The sequence below is a fragment of the Odocoileus virginianus genome, chromosome 22, assembly GCF_023699985.2.
Source record: "Odocoileus virginianus isolate 20LAN1187 ecotype Illinois chromosome 22, Ovbor_1.2, whole genome shotgun sequence".
Lineage (NCBI taxonomy): Eukaryota > Metazoa > Chordata > Mammalia > Artiodactyla > Cervidae > Odocoileus > Odocoileus virginianus.
In genome coordinates this window covers 33,596,384-33,620,778 of record NC_069695.1, presented here as the reverse complement: position 1 = coordinate 33,620,778, position 24,395 = coordinate 33,596,384, and the positions used below count along the sequence as shown (strand labels likewise).

The 24,395-nt window shown below is 37.8% G+C and overlaps 1 protein-coding gene across 4 annotated transcripts in view; it reads left to right on the top strand.

The window, feature by feature from the left end:
- The window catches only part of CCDC178 (coiled-coil domain containing 178), a 395,761-nt gene that overhangs the window by 152,686 nt on the left and 218,680 nt on the right, over positions 1-24,395 (top strand). For all 4 annotated transcript variants that reach the window (XM_070452800.1, XM_070452799.1, XM_070452797.1 and 1 more), the window contains 2 exons: positions 5,246-5,391; positions 8,675-8,834. In XM_070452800.1, coding sequence (XP_070308901.1) covers positions 5,246-5,391; positions 8,675-8,834 — 306 coding nt within the window. The remainder of the gene's footprint in view (positions 1-5,245; positions 5,392-8,674; positions 8,835-24,395) is intronic.

Below are 24,395 nucleotides of genomic sequence, written 5' to 3'. Positions count from 1 at the left end.
TATTCCATGGACAGAGGAGCCTGGCGGGCTACAGTTCACAGGGTCACAAAGATTTGACTGAGTAACTGACACTGTCACTTTTACTTTTCACAGCAGCATTGCTGCCTTTTAAGAACCTAAGTTAGCCAAATAATTTTATCTTTTACTCTGCATAAGTGTTTCAGTTATGGCCCAAGCTAAATAGTATTACTGAGTTTTTACTATGTTTAGCCCTATATTAAATCTTAGGTGTATAACCTGGAAATAGTACAGTTAGATAATGTGAAAATATTTATTAAATCTTAAATAAATATTTAAAATGTTTTTTGAAATTAATAATTTAGAATCTGAATATAATTTGTATTATCTACTATTTTGAAAATATGTGGTTTCTGAGTTTTTTAGATAAAGTAATGAAAAATGTTATATAGTAAAGCGTTAATTAACTTTGTTTCAGATTTCCAGAAACTTCCAAGTTTGGGCATGAAACTGTCTTTGGGTGGAGAGCCTCAAAATTGCTGAAATCTGTTACCAGGCTAGAGAAAAAAATTAGTCAGTTCAGTTCAGTCGCTCAATTGCATTCCACTCTTTGCGACCCTATGAATCGCAGCACCCTAGGCCTCCCTGTCCATCACCAGCTCCCAGAGTTTACTCAAACTCATGTCCATCGAGTCAGTGATGCCATCCAGACATCTCATCCTCTGTCATCCCCTTCTCCTCCTGCCCCCAATCCCTCCCAGCATCAGGGTCTTTTCCAATGAGTCAACTCTTTGCATGAGGTGGCCTAAGTATTAGAGTTTCAGCTTCAGCATCAGTCCTTCCAATGAACACCCAGGACTGATCTCCTTTAGGATGGACTGGCTGGATCTCCTTGCCATTCAAGGGACTCTCAAGAGTTTTCTCCAGTACCACAGTTCAAAAGCATCAATTTTTCGGTGCTCAGCTTTCCTCACAGTCCAACTCTCACATCCATACATGACTACTGGAAAAACCATAGCCTTGACCAGACGGAATTTTGTTGGCAAAGTAATGTCTCTGCTTTTTAATATACTTTCTGGGTTGGTCATAACTTTCCTTCCAAGGAGTAAGCGTCTTTTAATTTTATGGTTGCAGTCACCATCTGCAGTGATTTTGGAGCCCCCAAAAATAAAGTCTGACACTGCTTCCACTGTTTCCCCATCTATTTCTCATGAAGTTATGGGACCAGATGCCATGATCTTAGTTTTCTGAATGTTGAGCTTTAAGCCAACTTTTTCACTCTCCTCTTTCACTTTCATCAAGAAGCTTTTTAGTTCCTCTTCACTTTCTGCCATAAGGGTGGTGTCATCTACATATCTGAGGTTATTGATATTTCTCCGGGCAATCTTGATTCCAGCTTGTGCTTCTTCCAGCCCAGCATTTCTTATGATGTACTCTGCATAGAAGTTAAATAAGCAGGGTGACACTATACAGCCTTGACATACTCCTTTTCCTATTTGGAATCAGTCTGTTGTTCATGTCCAGTTCTAACTGATGCTTCCTGACCTGCATATAGGTTTCTCAAGAGGTGGGTCAGATGGTCTGGTATTCCCATCTCTTTCAGAATTTTCCACAGTTTATTGTGATCCACACAGTCGAAGACTTTGGCATAGTCAATAAAGCAGAAGTAGATGTTTTTCTGGAACTCTTTTGCTTTTTCTATGATCCAGTGGATGTTGGCAATTTGATCTCTGGTTCCTCTACCTTTTCTCAAACCAGCTTGAACATCTGGAAGTTCACGGTTCACGTATTGCTGAAGCCTGACTTGGAGAATTTTGAGCATTACTTTACTAGTGTGTGAGATGAGTGCAATTGTGTGGTAGTTTGAGCATTCTTTGGCATTGCCTTTCTTTGGGATTGGAATGAAAGCTGACCTTTTCCAGTCCTGTGGCCGCTGCTGAGTTTTCCAAATTTGTTGGCATATTGAGTGCAGCACTTTCACAGCATCATCTTTCAGGATTTGAAATAGCTCAACTGGAATTCCATCACCTCCACTAGCTTTTTTCATAGTGATGCTTTCTAAGGCCCACTTGACTTCACATTCCAGGATGTCTGGCTCTAGGTGAGTGATCACACCATCGTGATTATCTGGGTCATGAAGATCTTTTTTGTACAGTTCTTCTGTGTATTTTTGACACCTCTTCTTAATATCTTCTGCTTCTGTTAGGCCCATAACATTTCTGTCCTTTATCGAGCCCATCTTTGCTTGAAATGTTCCCTTGGTATCTCTAATTTTCTTGAAGAGATCTCTAGTCTTTCCCATTCTGTTGTTTTCCTCTATTTCTTTGCACTGATCGCTGAGGAAGGCTTTCTTATCTCTCCTGGCTATTCTTTGGAACTCTGCATTCAAATGGGAATATCTTTCCTTTTCTCCTTTGCTTTTCGCTGCTCTTCTTTTCACAGCTATTTGTAAGGCCTCCTCAGACAACCATTTTGCCTTTTTGCATTTCTTTTCCATGGGCATGGTCTTGATCCCTGTCTCCTGTACAATGTCACAAACCTCCATACATAGTTCATCAGGCACTCTGTCTGTCAGATCTAGTCCCTTACATATATTTCTCACTTCCCCCCAGATTATAAATGTACTGTTTATGCCTAAATTCCAATTTCCTCTGGTGACACTTCATCATTCATAAAGACTCACTAATGGTTCTTGGGGTCTCCCAAATTTTGCACACTCAGGATACACAGACATATATTCTTGATTGACAAATGGCATCTAACAATTTCTTTTCTCATTGTGGGATATCTCTAATATTTTTGAAACCATGGAAGGGGATATGACGCTCACATTTATCAAAGCCTCACTGAAGGTACCTATGAGTGAGTGAGTGAAAGTCGCTTAGTCATGTCCAACTCTTTGCAACCCCATGGACTATACAGTCCACGGAATTCTCCAGGTCAGAATGCTGGAGTGGGTAGCCTTTTCCTTCTTCAGGGGATCTTCCCAACCCAGGGATCAAACCCAGGTCTCCCACATTGCCAGCAGATTCTTTACCAGCTAAGCCACAAGGGAAGCCCAAGAATATTGGAGTGGGTAGCCTATCCCTTCTCCAGCAGATCTACCCGACCCAGGAATTGAACCAGGGTCTCCTGCATTGCAGGAAGATTCTCTACCAACTGAGCTATCAGGGAAGCCCCATGTTGCCTATGAAAAGCGACAAATACACTTTTTGCTTTTCACTGCTGTCAACAGGAAGTGCACTGTCTCTTTCCTTTACTGTAAAATCTCCAGCACCGCCTTCAGCATCACTGAATTGGTGGTCTAAGTTGTTGACACCGTTGCTTCTGAAATCTCAGTTTCCCATGAAAATCTTCATTTAAAATTTAAGGCATGGGTTATGGAATCTGAACTGAGTCAGGAGTAGTAGAGAACATGCCAGACCCACGGTTGCCCATCGTCTCTGACTCATTCCTCCTTATTTTTACCCATATTTGTACCTTTTCACACTTTTTTTAGGTTTAATTTTCTCCTAGAAATAACATAATATCTTAGGGGGTCCATTGAAGAATCCTCGTCAGCTGGCTTGACTACGTTCTGGTAGCAAACAACCTAAATCGTCTCATTTATTAGTGGAAGAATTCCAGAGCTTCCAGAAAAAAAAAAAAAAAGAGTGAATGTTATGAAAATTCAAATATAGTACTCAGTGTTTCAAACCTTGGACAAAGAGAAGATTTTTATAGGAAAATAAGTATACAAGGTTAGCAATTCATTCTTCTTGAAACCTGTAAGGATAGAGAAAGAATTAGGTAGCATGTGAGGGGAAAATGGAGGAAAATAGGAGCAAGGGGAGCAGCTGAGACTGGAATCCATTGCTAGAAGTTGGGCCAGATGTGGAGTCAGCAACCTTTATTGAGTTGATCATACAGTCAGGAAATCAGCCAGTCAGTGTAGACACCAACAGTTATGAAGGGGTCATGCAAAAATAGATGCCAAATCAAATCTCCAGTCTGGGATTATACCGGCCAGCCTTGGGGTAAATATGCTGGTATTAAACATTGACTTCTTTTTCTTAAACATCAGAACAATATATATTCATGCCTGCCTTCAGGGCACATGTTTGATAACCATGTGCTGACATATTAAAAGACATGTCCTTCGGGTGTGCAGCTGTGTGTGGGGGGGGGGGTGGGGGGGCGTGGTAGACAAGTTAGTGCAGAATAGAGAGGGAGAGAGAATAGATGGTTCTAACCCATCTTTTAGGAAACCTGATCAGATGTAACGCTTGAGGAAAGAACATAAACCTGAGTTGTTGCTTGCATTGATTAGACGAAGAGCCTTTTGATAAAAGTAAAAGAGGAGAGTGAAAAAGTTTGCTTAAAACTCAGTGTTCAGAAAACTAAGATTATGGCATCTGGTCCCATCACTTCATGGAAAATAGATGGGGAAACAATGGAAACAGTGAGAAACTTTATTTTGGGGGGGCTCCAAAATCACTGCAGATGGTGACTGCAGCCAAGAAATTAAAAGACACTTGCTCCTTGGAGGAAAAGTTATGACCAACCTACACAGCATATTAAAAAGTAGAGACATTACTTCACCAACAAAGGTCTGTCTAGTCAAAGCTATGGTTTTTCTAGTAGTCATGTATGGATGTGAGAGTTGGACAATAAAGGAAGCTGAGCACTGAAGAATTGATGTTTTTAAACTGTGGTGTTGGAGAAGACTCTTGAGAGTCCCTTGGACTGCAAGGAGATCCAACCAGTCCACCCTAAAGGAAATCAGTCCTGAATATTCATTGGAAGGACTGATGCTGAAGCTGAAACTCCAATACTTTGGCCACCTGATGCAAGAACAGACTCTTTTGAAAAGACCCTGATGCTGGAAAAGATTGAAGGCGAGAGGAGAAGGGAAAAAACAGAATATGAGATGTTTGGATGGCATCACTGACGCAACAGACGTGAATTTGAGTAAGCTCCAGGAGTTGGTGATAGACAGGGAAGCCTGGCGTGCTGCAGTCCATGAGGTCACAAAGAGTCAGACACGACTGAGCGACTGAACTGAACTGAACTGATTTGTTTGTTTTCCCAAATGCCTTTATTTTTAATTGAAGGAAAATTGCTTCACAATATTGTGTTGGCCTCTGCCTCTGTCAACATGAGTTAGCTATAGTTATATATGTGTCCCCTCCTTCTTTAACTACTGTTTGCTTTTAATTGTTCACATGGCCAAAAACCATTTGTGTTCCTAAATTGCAAGAACTTGAAACTTCTAGTATTTAAAATATTCCTGATTTTTTCCCCCCAGGATAAACGCTCACAAATTTTTAAAGAAATAGAGACCACTAAAAGTAAAACAGTTATTTATCATTCAAAAATCATTCAACTGAATAAGAACTTAGAACAAAAAGAAAAAGAAAAGGCTGCTTTTGATCAGACACTTGACTATTTAAAGTAAGTACTTTATCATTTATAAAAGAGATATGATCAAATTCCCCTGTTTAAAATTTATTCCTGAAATGATATATATTTTCTGTCGTGATCTGGTGTGAAATATACAGGTGATATTTTATAATTTTTGTCTAAACACATTATCATAAATTGGTTTCATTTTTTGTTGCTCCTCTGGGCTTATTCTTATTTAAATAACTGCTAATGCTTCTCCTTTTCCAAGCATAAGAACTTTTATTTGTTATGAAATTCATAATCTCTTCCACTAATTTCAGTATTTCTCTTATATGAAATGGTTAATAATATATGTCTTTTTTTCACCCAACCTTTTTGATAATATTTTTGAGGTAAGAATTTAGAAATAGATATTATATAAAAACTTCATGTAATTTATTTACATTAATTGTCTTAAAAATGCTTCTTGTACATTCCCCTCGTTAGTCTGAGGCATACCTGACAAAAGCCTTTCCCTTTGAGAATGATCATGCTTTAAGACTTACTGTATCCATAGACCTTCCCTCCCCACTTCGAAACTACATACTCTTCCTTTACTCCTCTTGGTTCTTATTTTCTATTTTATAACAATTGAGAACAGAATTTGGAGACCTACTGGAGGAATTTACATTGGGCACGTTTAAGAATGATGATTTGACTTAAATACATTTGCTAATACACCATTAGCAAATCATAACACTTGAGGGATAAAATATCAGAAAAACATTATTCACAGTCTCATATACTATGTATTAATATTTTAATGGAGTCAAGTCAATGAACTCCACAGGATTTGTTTAGCTATTACCACAGGGTAAAAACTTATTTTCAAAATAATCATACAGCTTTATCTGAAAATTCCTGGATCATATTCAGAATATCAGGTAAGAAAGTGAGGAGACATTTTCTTTGAAAGATATTTATCTGTGTCATTTACTATCTTTAAAAATATTTAGGGCTTAAAGGGAAAAGCCTAAAATTATATAATTTACACTAAACTTGCAAAGATGTTATAGGGGAGCTGCTGATTTAATTTTTTTTCATCAAGATTCTTACCATTTCAACTCTTATGTTTCCTTCCATCCTGTACCTAGATTATATCGCCTTAAAGCAAGAATGGTCACCAAGTTTCAATGAATCAATTCCCTCCCTACACTTGACTAAACTCTGCCTTTACCTCGGAAGAGGAGAAAAAGATTAGTATGTCATTTACAAATCTATTAATTAACAGTGATGGCAGTGTCAAATAAGACTTAAAGCTAACATTGATTGACTTCCTAGGGTGCCGGGTATTTTGTAAGGGCAATCTAAGCACCTATCACATCCAGTTCTTACAGTAAATTCTTATATCATAGCATTCATACATATCATAGCATTCACACATGAATATGAATATCATAACATTCACACTTGAATGCTGAAGGAACAGGCCCAGGGAAATCACATGATGAAGACTGCAACACTAATTTGCAGTGGAACTACTCCAGTGTAGGTTTGTCCTGTTCCAAACTGTATGCTCTTCTGATGGTGCGAATTGACTCCTAAACTAGGACTGGAACGGAAGATTACTGCAGATTAACTGTATTAGGAATAATCTACTGATTCTTTCGCCTAGTGTCAATGTCGCTATTAGTGAATACTTCCACAGGACGTCACAGAAGAGTTATGGATGTTGTTAGTATGAGTGATGAAGTGGAAAAACCAGGGGTGAGATAGATGAAAGGGGAGGACTTTATTCCATTTAAAAGAAGAGGCACCCGTCTAAAACACGTGACCAGAGTCATGTTTTCAAATTTGCTAATAACCGCCAGCATAGAGAAAGAAGGGGAAAAAAAAGAGTATTTTGTGTTGAGCTGCTGAATCAAATACAGCTAGTCAGAACTGGATTAGAATTCTGGGTCTGTCATTTATTAATTAGCTTATACAAGCTTAGTATACTGAAGTTTAGGTTTTTCCTCTGTAAATGGCCATAATAATTATCCTTTCATGGGGTGGTTGTTGTGTTAAATGAGATATTATACTCAAAGTACTTTACCATTTTAGACCCTCAAAATTTTTAGTCCTGCTGCCTTTATAGCTAACTGTGAAAATGATTCAATTTTCCATACCAGTAGAGATGAAAACGAATGTGGGTAACATAAGACAGTGCTGAGCTTTTGCAACTCTGCTTATTCTGGATTCTGGGTTACTGATCAACTCTGGCAGTTATTTCTAAAATACATTTATTTTTGCAGCATTGTTTTAACCACTTTTTAATGATTTTTTTCTACTAGTATAGTTCCTAATATAACTGATTTCACCATAAAAATAATTTTACCTTTGAGTCAGGATGTACTTAATTGCAAATAACAAAATACATAGGGGCAGTGGCTCAGCTGGTATAGAGTCTGCCTGCAATGTGGCAGACCTGAGTTCTATCCCTGGGTAGGGAAGATCCCTGGAGAAGGAAATGGCTACCCACTTCAGTATTCTTGCCTGGAGAAGTCCATGGACAGAGGAGCCTGGCAGGCTACAGTTCATGGGGTTGCAAAGAGTTGGACAGGACTAAGCAACTAACACTTTCTCTTTCACATATACACTACACACACACACACACAGCTTAAATAATAAGGAAGTTAATTATTTTACATAACAAGAGGCCTGTAAGCTACAAGATTAGTTGATTCATCAGCTCAACACAAGTACTCATTTTTGTGTTTCTTCCTCTCTACTATGATTGTTGTCAGCAAATTTGAAAACAGGAGCCCTTGTTCACATTTAGTGAATGTGTGAGTGCCTTCTATATGGAATTCGGCTCTTGCCTTTTCTCTAGGCCAGAATACTGGAGTGAGTAGCCTTTCCCTTCTCCAGGGGATCTTCCCAACCCAGGGATTGAACCCAGGTCTCCCTCATTGCAGGCGGATTCTTTACCAACTGAGCTATTAGAGAAGCTCCAATATATATCTTAAATGGTGAATAATTAGCCTCATATTGGTTGGTTTAAACTGATCAGACTGCACCCTTGGAGTTATGTGCTGTGTGGAGGGGAGTTCTTTTGGAATGACAACAAAACAGAGGTGCACTGGGTAAGCAGCTGAGAGAATCCACTGAATCTCCAGAAATTGTCTTCCACCTGGATCATTTAGATGTATGTCATGGATACAGACCTATGGAAAGGACCAGGGAATTTTTCCATAGAAATTTAGTTCTAAGACTTTTCAGTGTTGCGTATTTTTAACTATATTATAAATACATGTTAGAAAATTAAATGTGAATTGAATAGTGGCCAATGCAACTCTTTCTTTCTTCATAGTGACCAGTTTATAACCTTGAGAGAGAAAAAGGAACATGCACAAGCTGTATTTGATCATCTTGTAAATGAGAAAAAAGCCTGTGAAGAGAGAATCTATGAGGAAGAACAGAGATACAGAACATTATTTAATATGAGGCAAAACACTCTGGCCAGTATTAAGGTGAGTATTATATTGGGGCCATTTTAGAATGAAGGAAATGTAGTGATAGTCACATTAACACCTAGTTTGAGGCACTCATCTTTCATCCTGAAGTAGGAAAGATGTTTAGATTTTTAAAATAAATATGTTAGCATGATGAGCATGCAACTTTTCTTTTTTATTTCATTTACTATAAATAATTATAATATATTCATAGAGCATCTGAATGCTGTGTACATTCTTTTCAGTGCATTTTATGTGCCCTCTTATTTTGTCACTGTACTTCCTTTTATTCTGAAGTTTACTGATGGCAGGTTATATTTATTCCAGAGCCATTTTTGTGTTTCTACCGGGAGATATGAAAACAGTTAATTTTGTTTCTGAATAAACATACTTTGAATGTTTACCAGCCACTTCCTTTTTTAAAAATAAAATGAGGATATTCTATGTTCTTTTCCTTTAAAAAAATCTTACATATGTTTTAATTTAACTGTAAACTAGTCAGAAAAAAGGAGGTCATATGATAAAATGTGTTTTTCTAGATCTTAAGTTTTTTTTTTAGTTCTGAAGTTTTAAGTTTTATTAAGTTATCCATATTAAATTTTTGATATAAAATATCAGATATACCTTTAGTTAAGTGATTCACATCCCATTTTACATTTCATAATAATTTTTGTTGCATTTAATTAAAATAATAAATACCGTGTTTTTTAAAAATAAATGTTACTATTATTTGAGACAAAGTGGAAATTACAAAAATAAACAACTCTATTGTTTTTATTAAAACTATTTCCTGCAAAACTTTATAAAAATTATATGTAATATCATAATATATTTTTATTAAATATTTTGACCCTGATATATATTAAATTATGATATATATTTTCTATATATTCAATTACTTTTTTTCCCTTTTAATATTTCAAAGATACTGCTAATATATTTTCACAGATTATTTGGAAGAAATATGGGTCGAATAGACATGCATGTGAGTGAATGAACATACCATCTATAATGCTATTGCTGTGATTCCCTCCTATAAGAAAATCACTAGTAAAAGAATAATCATTTTATTAATCATGGTGCCTCATAACACCATTTTTCCATTTTAAATGTGGCCGTTGCATAAAAAAAGATATGTTGGTTTCCTGTTTTGTTTTTTTTTCTTCTTAAAAATGTGAAAATAATTGGTGCCATCTAGCGGCAGGCAACAAATGCTGCCTCCTCTTGGAGGAGTTCCTGGGAATTGGATGGACTGGGGAAGCTTAAGCTCAAACTCAGCTCTCAAAACAAGAAGGTTTGAGTATTTACTGACTTAAGCATCATTCCCCACCTCATATTTTATCACAGCAGTGGAAGTATTTGTTTGAATTCTACCACATTATCCAATTGTACTGGTGCTGAGGACACAGTGGGATCCCGATAATCATTTATTGACTGACATTTCAGCACTTATATGGAATGATAGTAATTAGTGAAATGCCAAATCATTTTAGCCCGAGAGAGAGATGAATGGAAAATCCTGTATAAGCAACCTCTCAGTAGTTAAAAGCTGTGCTTCTTTTCGTTCAGACACTGTCTCTGCTTTTCCATTCTGAAGTATACCTACTCCTAGCCATTTGGGAACATCACATAATCTCGTTTGTTTCTGAGCACCGATCTGTCTGAACTTGCTTTGTGCATCCATTTTTACTTCTTTGTTGTTTTAATCCTGCTATAGTATGTATTTTTATAAGGACAGGAAACTTTCTGCCACATTCTTCTCTGTATCTTAAAAGCTCAGAACTATGCCTGGCACAAGAGAGGTGCTAAGATCCTCATTGGATGGCTGAATGAATTAAATGGATGAACATATGCTTTGCGGGGGATAGTTTGCTGTCCACGTGCATGATGATGGCTGAAAGCAGGAACATTTCAGAGATACTTTCCATACTACACCAGACTGATACTTTAGCAAATACTCATACTCGTGCTGTATGCAGAAACTGAATCTCTCTCTCTCTCTCTCCCATCCTTTCTCCTTGATAATATTCAATGCAGAAGAAATTTGTCATCTCTTCTCTTCCCTCTCGGTGACAATGGTTAAACTGTTTCTAGTAATTAGAAAGGATTCTGCTGAAGGTGTCAGTAATGCTTTTCAAATAACCTTTAATTTATATGAAATTGTCTCTTATCAGCACTTCGGATAGTTCTTTCTTGTGTATTCACCTTATACGATCACAAGAGTAGAGTTTGAACATGAGAAACTTAGAGATTGATATAGCTTATCATTAGTGACACTATCTATGATTGTGATCAGTTATTGGTGTTAAAGGGGCTTCCCTGCTGGCTCAGTTGGTAAAGAATCTGCCTGCAATGCAGGACACCTGGGTTCAATCGCTGGGCTGAGAAGACCCCCTGGAGGAGGGCATGGTGGCCCACTCCAGTATTCTTGCCTAGAGAATCCCCGTGGACAGAGGAGCCTGGCAGGCTGCAGTCCACGGGGTCACAAAGAGTTGGACACAACTGAGTGACTAAGCACATTGGTGTTAAAGAGTGAAAAGACAATATACTCCCTCATAGAAAACATAGTCTCATCCCTGTTTAGAAATTGGATGAATTTAAAAATTATAAATATAATGTAAAGCATTCCAAGAAAGAAACAAGCATTATTAGACATCATTATAAATATGGTGTTATTAATCTGAGGTGTCCCTGCTGGACAAAAGAATTGATCACTATTATGGACCATTTAAGGAATTGCTTATTAAAACACCTTATGAAAGCCACAGTGGAATTAACTGAGGATGTGAGAAAACACACCGAGAATCAGAAATACAAACAGCTAATAAAATAAGAAAAATATACATAAACCTCTGAGAGCATACAGTGAGGTTCTAGAGCTAAATTCAGTCTTTCTCAGTTAGCAATTCCATATCAGATATCTTTAAATGATAGATTTCTTAAACATCATTGTTTTTACTAACTGCCTATAATTTATAAATTTACAAAGCAGATTGCTTAAGATTAAAATTTATGTATCACATATTCATTAGAGTACTATAGCTATAGCTACTGATCTTCCTCTTTGCTTCTGGAAAGATCCAAACAAAACTGGAATTTAAAGCATTTTAATTTATCATGAGTCATACTCAGGAGCCCCACTGTCTTTTCTGCATCAGTGCCTTTTTTTGGTGTTGGTTCAGTAGTCTTGCTCTCTCTCTATAATTTAGGGTATGATATGAGGGGTACAGTGAACTACAGTGAATCTGTGGCAGACATGAGCAAATTCCAGATTGAATTCTAGCAGGGACAGCCTCCCAATACTTTGTATGGTTTATTAGCTTTTCTTTTGTTTCATAATTCCCATTCTCAGAAAATACCACTTCCTTTGTCTATTTCTGTTTCAGGTTCAGCTAATAAGTCATTTCTTAACTCTTTCATATGAGAAGTTCTTAGGTTGATAGAGAGGCAGTGATTCCGTAACTTATTGGACAGCCAGATACATAAACAGTAAAAATCAGAAACAAATTTATTCTGAGATCATTTTAAAGATTATATAATTTTAAAAATTATTCTCCTATTGATCATTTACCATTTCTTCATTCACGTGACCAGTTTATGAGTGCAAATGAAAACCACTCTGAGATATCACCTCACATTTATCAGAATGACTTTTATGAAAAATGCAAGAGATAAGTTTTGGTCAGGTTGTGGAGAGAAGGGCACGTTCATACGTTGTTGATGGGAGTCCAAACTGGCACAGCCATGCTTGAAAACAGCATGGAAATTCCTCAAAAAGTTAAAAGTAGAAATACCCTATGTCCAGAAATCCCACTTCTCTAATTATATTAGAAGGAAACAAAATCAGTATCTTGGAGAGCTATCTACACTACCAAGTTCATGGGAGCATCATTCATGATAGCCAAGTTGAGAAAATAATACTGTCTGTTAGTGGATAAGTGGATAAAGGAAATGTGAGAAAAATATTTATATGTGTACATACAGTGAATGCTATTCAGCAATGAGAAAGAAGGAAATCCAGCCATTTGCAACAAGATAGCTGAGCCTAGAGGACACTCTGCTAAGTGAAATAAGCCAGACAGAGAAAGATAAATACTGGGTGATTTTACTATTTGTGGAATATTAAAAAATAAAAGAGTTGAACTCATAGAAACAGAGGAGGATGATGGTTAGCAGAGGTAAAGGGAAGGGTGAAATGGCAGAGATGCTGGTCAAAAATACAAGATCAGTAAGTTCTGAGGATGATGTATAGAATGGTGATTGTGATTAACACTCTTTTGTATACTTGAAATTTATTGAGACAGTAGATCTTAAGCTTTCTTATATGCACACATACAAAGATAGCTACAAGGTGATGGCTGTGTTAATGATTGTAGTAATCATTTCACAATATACATGTATCAAATCATAACATTGTATATTTAAAGTATATATAATTTTATCAATTATACTTCAGTAAAATAAGGGAAAAATTTTTTCTTAACTTTTATTTAATTTGTATGGAGTTATCAAATATTTATATGATCAAGGCCACTTTTCCCCCCGTAGGTAATGTGTGAGCAAATAAATTCATGAAATGTTTTGTTGTTGTTGGGTAGTTGCTAAGCCATGTCCGACTCTTTTGAGACCCATGGACTGTAGCTCACCAGGCTTCTTGTCCATGGGGATTCTCCAGGCAAGAATACTGGAGTGGGTTGCCATTTCCTCCTCCAATAAAATGTTTAGTTCAAACTAATTATGTTTTTTGTGACATAAAATTTCCTGTATTTCAGTCTACTTGAATGTTGCTGTCTATTGGTAGTATGTTCAAATTTCCTTCAGGAATTAATTTGTGAGTTTTACTTTATTTGTAGGTCATATTATTCAGTGCCTATAGACTCATAACTGTTAAATGATCAATTTGGTCATAATACTTTTTATGTAATCACAGTTCTCTCCCATGTATTGTTCTAAAGTTAATATTCTCAACCTTTGCTCTTCTCATTAGACTAATCTAATCCATATAGTCAAGGCTATGGTTTTTCCAGTAGGTGTGTATGGATGTGAGAGTTGGACTATAAAGAAAGCTGAACACCGAAGAATTGATGCTTTTGAACTGTGGTGTTGGAGAAGACTCTTGAGAGTCCCTTGGACTGCAAGGAGATCCAACCAGTCCATCCTAAAGGAAATGAATTGGAAGGACTGATGCTGAAGTTGAAGCTCCAACACTTTGACCACCTGATGCAAAGAACTGACTCATTAGAAAAGACCCTGATATTGGGAAAGATTGAAGGTGGGAGAGAAGGGGATGACAGAGGATGAGATGATTGGATGGCATCATTGACTCAATGGACATGAGTTGGGTAAGCTCCGGGAGTTGGTTATGGACAGAGAGGCCTTGTGTGCTACAGTCCACGGGCTTGCAAGGAGTTGGACACAACTGAGTGACTGAACTGAACTGAATTTTGCATTTTACTATCAACTACTGTGGCTTATTTTTTAGATGTGCATTTGTAAACTTTTTAGCACAATACTTAGGATAATTTTGCTTTTTCAATTTATTCTGATTTAGTAATTAATTTATATGATAGTTTTTTTGATTCTTGCTTCTATCAACTTGTTTAATGCTTTCTGTGTTGACATTATCTTTCTATTTTGTCATTATTCCTTTTTTGGTATATTGAATGCCATGGTTTGATTTTTTTTTTTTTTTGCCTATAATAATATAATATGGAGCCAGTCTACATTTAGTTATATCATTGTTATTTAGTCGCTAAGTCTTGTCTGACTCTTTGTGACCCCGTGGACTGCAGCACACCAGGCTTCCCTGTCCTTCACTGTCTCCTGGAGTTTGCTCAACTCATGTCCGTTGAGTTGGTAATGCTATCTAACTGTCTCATCCTCTCTTGCTTCCTTCCCTTCCTGCCCTCAATCTTTCCCAGCATTTTGGTCTTTTCCAGTGAGTAGGCTCTTCCTCTCAGGAAGTATTGAGCTTCAGTTTTAATATCAATGCTTGCAGTGAATATTCAGGGTTGATTTCCTTTAGGATTGATGATTTGATCTCCTTGCTGCAAGGGACTCTCAAGAGCCTTCTCCAGCACCACAATTCTAAAGTGTCAATTCTTCGCTGCTCAGCATTCTTTATGGTCCAACTCTGACATCCATGCATGAATACTGGAAAAACCGTAGCTTTCACTATACAGGCTTTTCCAGCAAAGTGATGTCTCTGCTTTTTAATATGCTGTCTAGTATTGTCATAGCTTTCTTCCAAGGAGCAAGCATCTTTGAATTTCGTGGATGCAGTCACTGTTTGACTTCCTTGGTGGCTCAGATGGTAAAGAATCTGCCAGCCATGCAGGAGACCGACATTCTATCCCTGGGTCAGGAAGATCCCGTGGAGAAGGGAATAGCCGACCTCCCACTCCAGTATTCTTGCCTGGAGAATCCCATGGACAGAGGATCCAGGGGAGCTATAGTCCATAGGGTCACAAAGAGTTGGACACAACTGAGCAACTAACACTCTCACTTTAAGTATATTATTGTTTCAAATTTGCATCTAAATGTCCTCTAATATTAGTAATGCTGATAAATAATGAAAGATAAAGCTGAGAATGTAGGTGTGAGATGTGACGTGAAGACCCAGCTGAAAAGTTTACACTTAATTTGTAAAGCAGTGGGAGAGATGAAGAATTTTTGTGGAGTGCAATGTGCTTAGACATAGGCTGTAGCAAGATCAATTCAAAAGCATTTTGTAGGACAACATGAAAAGAAATGAATCACAAGTTGGCAGTATTAGTTACCAAAAAGTGCATTTATCCTCAGAGAGAAGAGATAAGACACTGATGGATCAGGAACAAGGATTATAGACTTAACAATGACTGATGTCAAAGTGGATGTGATATGCAAATAAAGGAGCAGACTCTGGAGGAGGTGGAATGGTATTGGTTGACTTGAAAAAATATGGTAACATTTATAGGAAAAAGACCTTTTTGATAATTGGCTTGCTGAGAAGATGATCTGCTTTGGACAGTGGACACTATGCAAGTAAAAACTGAGGGAAGAGTTGAAGTGGAGAAGGTTGGGGAGTCAACTATCAACCCATGTTGATAATTGAAGACGTGACAGCTTATGAAACCTTTGACGAAAAGTATTAGAGAGCGCATGCTGTTGTTTCAGTCGTATCCCACTCTTTGCAACCCAATGGGCTGTAGCCCGCCAGGCTCCTCTGTCCATGGGATTTTCCAGGCAAGAATACTGGAGTGGGTTGCTGTGCCCTCTTCCAGGGGATCTTCCCAACTCAGGGATTAAACCCAGGGCTCAAACGCACATCTCATTTGTCTCCTGCTTTGGCAGACGGGTTCTTTACCACTAGTACCACCTGTGTTAGAGCATATCTGGTGATAAAACGTGGATCTGCAGGTTGTCGTATTATTATCTGCCTGGGGCTCTGCAGCCCAGCTAGAGCCCACTACTCAGAACACAAAGCCTGTCCTTCCAGTCCAAATGCACTAGCCTCAGTCACAAGGTCAGAATTTCACTTCTGCAGGGATCAACAGTGCCAAACTTTGACAAAATGTTGGGTTACACATTCTTAATTTGTCTATTAGGAAAACATCAGTGGTAGAAAGAGTGACATCAGTAGATCAATAAAGACAGGAGATTAAATGTAAAAGTGAAAGTAGAAAGAGCATTGAAAGAAGTTAGAGAAGTCAGTTCTAGAATACTCTTTCAAGAGTTTTGCTAATGAAGGAACTTCTATATCTCTGTTTGCTTGCAAATTGTCCTAGGTATGTTTTCCAGCAAAAGATAAAGAGACAAAATTGGGAGAAAGATTGTATTGAGTGCTGCTTTCTAAGTCACTTCGGTCATGTCTGACTCTTTGTGACCCCATGGACTATAGCCCACCAGGCTCCTCTGTCCATGGGATTCTCCAGGCAAAAATACTGGAGTTGGTAACCATGCCCTCCTCGAGAGGGTTTTCTCAACCCAGGGATTGAACCTGCATTTCTTATGTCTCCTGCATTGGCAGGTGGGTGCTTTACCATGAGTGCCACCTGGGTAAATGTGGTGCTTGACATGTCATATAATGCATTTTTGCTTAAATGCTTGGTTCCCATTCCAATTTGTGATGTCTTTGAGGAAGAGAATAATGCCTCACTCATTGGAGCACTTTCAGAGTCCATCACAACTTCTAGGACAGAAGAAGAATTCAATATTCACTGAATGAAATTTCAAATAAAGTGACGTGACTCCTGAAAGAATCGGTGAAAGAGTGACATTTGTATTTCAATTTACTGTGGAAAAGAAGAAGGACATGGCTATTCCTTCATTCATCCATCTATCCATTTAATTATCCATTTTGAAGTCATGTACTGAGAATCAGAATCTGGGTGAGATTCTGAACATGATGAATATAGGATATTCACCTACTCTGTCTCACCAGCTCATTTAGCTTCACAGAGTAGTGGTGAAGGAATAGATACAAGTTAAGTTAAAATAAGGTACAACAACTGCTTTTCTTGAATTAAGCATAGAATTCTCTGGAACCCAGGAAGAAGACCTTGAAGGAAATCTGAGAAAGCTTGCTATGATAATAGTAGTAGAGCTGAATCTTGGAGAGTGGGAGCAAGTTAGCCAAGGAAAGAATACTTAAAGTAGTGAAAACAATAGGAGGAAAGGCTCATGTCAAATATGAGCAGGCATTTAGGGAATTGGAAGTGTAATGCATTATGTTTGGCAGATCTTTGATAAGAAGAGTAAACAAAGCTACCATAGCAGCTGAGGAAAATCCCGCTAAAATTAACAGAGATTTCCACAGGTCTGCCATTGCACATGGTATGGGGTTAATGGGTCAGGGGTAGACTGAGACATTTGATTCCCATCAGCAGTGAAGATTTGAGAAGAGCCTGAGGTGTTGAGACTGGGCTCTAAAGACTCTCATCGAAGAGTCTTGTCCCTATACCCCAACATGGTGAGGCACATATTTCTTTTTCTTTGTATTCCATGACATATAATAGTGGTTGACAGTCAATGATTGCATGCAATCAGTTGGAGAGGAATGAATGATTTGGATGCAGTGGTGTGTACTAAATCGCTTCAGTTATGTCTGATTTTGTGATACCCTATGAATTGTAGCCCTCCAGGCTCCTCTGTCCATGGGATTCTCCAGGCAAGAATGCTGGAGTGGGTTGTCATTTCCTTCTCAGGGGATTTTCCTGACCCAGGGATCAAACCTGCATCTCCTTCTTAGCAGGTGGGTTCTTTACCACTGAGCTACCAGGGAAGAACTTGATGCTTATTTGGCCAGATAGTGAGGAAAATGATAGACATATGTGTTGTTTATTGACAACAGAATGGTTAGTGGTGTCAGAATCTAAAGTAATAGAGTATGGACTTAAGAAAAGGCTTGAAACTGAATTAAACCCAATTTGAGATACATTTGGAGGAGTTACCTGGAGTCCGGTGTCTGAGTTCATGTAAGAATCTTGAACCGAAGGAATAAGAGTTTGAATGGTAATATTATTGTGAGAACTATGAGCATATATATATATATACATATACATATATGTATATATATATCATCAGAAACTTCAGAAAATCTTTAATATAAAGGAGGATACGGAAGAAAATGAATCTTGGGTTGGGTGATTATGAATATGGAAAAGGTAGCAATAGTGGAGAAGCAAAAGTCTGAGAGACTGTAGTCAGAAAATAATGGTACCATTCTACATGATAGCACAGTCAGAAGGGTGTCCATGGGTATGAAATGTTAATGGGACGTGGAATTGAAGTTAACTAGATTTGAGTAAGTCCATAAACTCTAAGATTAAAATGTTGGATAGGTCATCCAGATAGATATTGTAGTAAAACAGAATGATGGAGAGCAAGGGATAGACAGGAAGAGAAGATTGAGTCCCCTGGGCCGAGTCTTCACCCAGGGTGGGAAAATGACCAACAAATCATGCAATGACAGGGAAACAGGGTGAGAGAGGGTTGGCGGTTATATTCTTTAATCAATATAAAATTCAAAACAAGCAGTATTTTTACATAAGCATTGAGGAATAATGATTTGGCAGTGCTAATGGAGAGTTAGAATTATTCTAGCTGCAACTAGACCCTCTAGTATGTGGGGCCTTGAGAAATTAGCATTCTTTTATTCAGGCCCAGATTTTGTTAATGCAAACACTTGTTTCTGGAATTGCACAATGAGAATGAATTGTGACAGGAGCTTGTTTGACAATGAATAGTATTTCCAGAGTTCATACTGGAAACGTTTAGATGGGAGTAATGGTTTAGTTCAATAGTCAGTAAATATTGAATTCCTACTACATCAGCTATTCTAGAGGCTGAGAATTCTTCGGATAAACACAAATCTTAATTCTTGGAAGCATAACAGCCTCATAGAGGGGAGAGAATCGCAGCATAATGTTAATAGGTTTTGCTAACCAGAGACAGAATCAAAGGAAGAGTGTGTTAAAATACAGCTTTTAAGTATTGTCAACTTTCTCCTACTCATCAAAAAAATTTTCAAAAACAGAAAGTGAATTACTGAGGCCACCAAGATTTTATATATTTTTTCACCTATACCATTAATAAAAGCATCAACAAAGTTACATTGTACTTCATGTTGTTATAAATACATTCTTATATATCATGGTCTGCAATCAAGAACTTCAAAAAGTATCACTTATAAAATGGTTACACATTGCTGAATAGCATAATACTTTATTATTTTTATTTTGGTTGTACATATAAATGAAAGAACCTGAACTGCCCTGTTCATCTTCTTTTAAGTTGTACGAATTTTACTTGAGTTGTTACCTTCAGGAAAGTCACCTCTTCCTGCTTTCAGAAAAAATGAGTTTAACGTTTAAACTCATAATGAGTTTAATGAGCATAAATGATATCTCTATCAGGTTATAATGGTCATAAGCATAGCTCCATAGATCTTAGCCCAAAGTGCCCTAGCAGCCAGGAAACTGTTTTAATTTACAAAGTTTCTAATTTGTTTCAGTGTTTGTATCAGTGGCTTTTCTTAGTAAGTAAGAGCACCATGAACTCCCATTTAAACTTAGAATTTTTTAATCTGGCCCTGATGCTCTGACAAATATGACTTATACAGTGTTCTGTGGGAACATTGTTAACATTGCCCAAGTAGTCTTCCTGCTGATTTATTTGCTTATAGACAACTTATATACCTAGCCTCCCGAGGGGGCTGCATGTCTCGAATTTAGGTGCCATGATAATAATAACAGTTTGAGAGAAAATGAAATAGGCTATAAAGAGAGAGGAAATGGAATATACAAACTATTGTGTGGTGTCATGTTCATTTTCAGTACTATATAAAATAATGAAAATGTTTTTCAAAAACCTGTGTCGATTTTTATAATGTGAAACATACTTTGTAGAAAAAGACAATGAATGAACAAAACCAAAAAATTAGTAGAAATATTTTTCTTTTTGACTCAAATTTCTGCAATTGCTTTCGATAAGTCCAGACTAAAGTTGAATCCTGAAAAAGAGTAACTTTGCTATGTGAAAGTGAAAGTGAAGTCGCTCAGTCGTGTCTGACTCTTTGCAACCCCTTGGACTGCAGCCTACCAGGCTTCTCAATCCATGGGATTTGCCAGGCAGGATGTCAATTTCTACCTTTGGCAACTTTGAAGTTCCTCTTCTAGGGTTCACAGACAATGATTATCCTTGATAAAGAATCTAGTGTGGTAGGCAGCAAAGGTTTTATTTTTCGTATTCCCCCTTAAGCTGAGCTTTCCCATAGTCACTCAGTTTTTCAGTTGCCCATCTGTGATTAAAATGGGTGTGCTTTCTGGTATGTGCATGGTCAGTCAGTCATGTCCGACTCTTTATGACCCCGTGGACTCTAGCCATCAGGCTCCTCTGTCCACGGGATTCTCCAGGCAAGAATACTGGAGTGGGTTGGCATTTCCTTCTCCAGGGGATCTTCCCAAACCAGGGATCAAACTTGCATGTCATCCTGCATTGGCAGATTCCCTAGGCTTTGTTTATACAAATTGGTAGAATATTTCAATTTTTTTGATGTCCCTTTGTGCATACTTACAGGTCAAGGGTCACACTTTGTATCTGACCCCTGAGTCATCCCAGAACTTGAGTCTGATTGTAAGTCTAGAAGCAATGAGGTGTGTTCTGGGTGTGTCTTAAGGACATCAGCATTCCTGTGAAAGGAGTTGATATTGAGAGGTCATTAGATTCTTCATTCAAGAAGAGAGCAGTCTTCTATTGATAGGGAAGGCTGCTGCTAGTGAAGAGAAGCTGGATATGGAGCAGTGGAGAGTAGTGACAAGCTATGTCCACCCATCACTGCATCTTCCCATCACTGTATCTGGCTGCAGTAACCTTCTGAAAGCTTTATAACCAGGGCTTCACCTCTTCCTTCCTGAATCTGTCACTCATTCTTCTTTTGGTTACTTCTAACTGAAGTGATTTAGCAGCAGCAGCAACGTGAAGTTGCAGAGGGGAGGGTATTCTCGGAGTTTCCAGTTTAACATTTGAAGATAATATGGTCAAGCAGAAGGTTCAAATATTATGCTCTGAGCAATTTTTCTCCTTCATAGGTGAGGTAGATTAACTTTCTTGAGAATGTATAAAAAGAAAAAGTGATCATTTTAAAACCCCAAGGTGAAGCTAAGCAAGGAAACTCAGGAAGTGGTTTTCTACTGATGAAGCAGCATATGGACCAATAGACTTTAATTTCCACTAATAAGTTTCTGTTCTGTTTTTAAAAGCAGAATTAGAGCATTGCCATAAAAAAAAGAAGGAGAAAAAAAAAACCTTTGACAATGTTTCAGTTACTCCACAGGTGAGAAAATCCTGGAAGAGGGCTTGGCAACCCTCTCCAGTATTGTTGCTTGAAGAAGAAAATAAAGCCTAGTTGTCTTACATGTGCTAACGCACACACTGTGATCAGTGTAACCACACTCTATCTGGACTACACACAGAGGAGTTGGTTGAGGATTGGCTGTCACCAAATAAGACAACTAGTCTGAAATTAAGATAAGTTAAGTAAGTGAAAACAAGCTGCCATTTAAGAGTAAATAACCAGCCAATAAACCAGACTTCATTTTCTTGGGCTCCAAAACCACTGTGTATGGTGACTGCAGCCATGAAGTTGAAAGACACTTGCTTCTTGGAAGAAAAGCTATGACAGCCTAGACAGCATATTAAAAAGCAGAGACACCACTTTGCAAACAGAGGTCCATATAGTTAGAGCTATGGTTTTTCCATGTACAGATATGAGAGTTGGACCATAAAGAAGGCTGAGTGCCAAAGAATTGATGCTTTCGAACTGTGGTGCTGGAGAAGACTCATGAGGAGTCCCTTGGACAACAAGGAGATCAAACCAGTCAATCCTGAAGGAAATCAACCTTGAATATTCATTGAAAGGACTGATGCTGAAGTTCCAATACTTTGACCTCCTGATGGGAAGAGCCACCTCACAGGAGAAGATCCTGATACTGGGAAAGATTGAAGGCAGGAGGAGAAGGGAATGACAGAGGATGAGGTGGTTGAATGGCATTACTGACTCAATGGACGTGAAATGAGCAAACTCCTGGAGATAGTGAAGGACAGGGAAGCCAGGAGTGTTGCAGTCCATGGGGTTACAAAGAGGCAGACACAACTGAGTGACAGCAGCAGCAACAACCAGCCATAAACATATATCTACTTTTTCACCTTGTCTAAGGCAACTCTTCAGATTGAAAATGAAAATTGTTTCCTATTAGAAAGATACAGTGGTATGTGGTTCTAAACATCATGCATGGCAAACCAAGTTTTGTTGTGTACATATGAATGTAAGCATGCTAAGCATTTGGAAACAGGCCTTATCAACTGCAACAGATGTATTTAACTTGAACTTAGTGTGCAACTTGGCACTTATTAGGCAATCAATATATTCTTACTAGAGGCCTGACTGAGTAGATGAATGATGGAATCATTGTGGAAGGCCAAAGATGAACACTATAAACCCAGGTTTTGTTGTTGGTATTTTTATTATTTTTGTTGTTGGCTAGTGGTTTTATTATTTCAGACTGAACTTACTTCCTCTGTCTAGTGATACTCATTCTGGTGAATCATCAGGGCAGGAAAATAAAGTTGGGAACTACTGATCCATAGACTTTTGTAAGATAATAATTTCTATGTAAGATCTTCCTTAAAATTTACAATATAAAACCCTCTAACTTTTCTGTCTTCATGTTGAGCATATTTAAGATTTACTAGATTAAGTGATTACCAGTTTAGAATTTCTCCTTGTACTAAGTGTATCTAAATTTCTCTTTGTTGGAAATATTTATGTGTATTCTCTGCATTTGTTTACTGTTGTCCTTCTTTGTAACACCTTTCCACTTTTGGCTTTAGCATTATTTTCAAAAGTTGTTGTTTCTTTTTTTTAATTTCTGAAAGAGGTGATTTATTTCCCCACAGTCTGTGGGTTAATACTATAGCCAATATAAACCAGATAGTATAAAAGATAGCATATTTTGGAGTATAATATTTGGAAATGCTTTTGTTTATTCATGTTTGCAGAGATTCAAAGATTGTCTGAGTTGTACTCAGAGTGTACTCTTATCCCTTTCACCCTTATTTCTTTTCTTCATTTCCTCATTTGTCATGGAAGGTTCTTCACTTATTTGTTCTTTTAAGCAAGACTTTTCCTGTCACACTGTTTACTCTGGGAGAGATTGGGGTTTTCTCTGCTCATTCGTCCTTGCAAATTTCCTTTTGTATTTCCCACATTCCCCTTCCCTGCAGTAATTGTGACCGAGGGTGAACCCATCATTCTCAGCCCCTCTCAAATGATTGCTTCCAACTGCAGTGCACCTTTCTGGCAAGGAGGGGGCTAGCGAGTCACACATCTTGCAAGCTTAGCCCCAGAGATCTGCTGGGTATTTTTCCAAGGTTGCTGTTTTCTGACTTCAGGGAGTACAGACTGTGCCCAGCTCTCTGCTTGGGTCTTTGGGGTCTGGTGTAAATGCAAATCAACCTTTCTCTTCTGTCTCACTTGAGTGCAACTTGTTACAAGAGGCAGTAATACCACAGTGACCTGATTTCATTAAGTAACTGTGAGCAGGTTAAGTAAACCTGAATGATGGCCACTCTGCTCCTTGAAAGAATGTGTATTTTTTCATTTGTAATACTTGCTAATAACTGGGCATAGTTTCATCATTTGTCTAGTAAGCTAGAAAGTAATTCAATATTACAGAATATATTCTGATTGTATCTAGTTCATCTCTATTGAAAACCTAACTGGAGGCCATTGATTCATAAGACAGAATCCTATATGATCCTGGGTCTGTGAAATGCTCCCCCCACAAAAAAAAAAAACCAAAACAACGTGGACTAGTGTTGGAGAAAGACACAATAGGGCTTCATTGGCTACAGCAACTTTCTTTTTTAAACATACCAGGTTTGTTTCCTGGTAACTTTAACTTCCTTAAACCAAATTCATTTAAACTTCCTGATTAATGTAATAATACTAATGGAAGTAATCCATGTATATTCAACTGACTTCTTGTCCATTCCCTTGTTCTACCTTCATTGCTTGCATGTATGCTTCATATTTGAAAT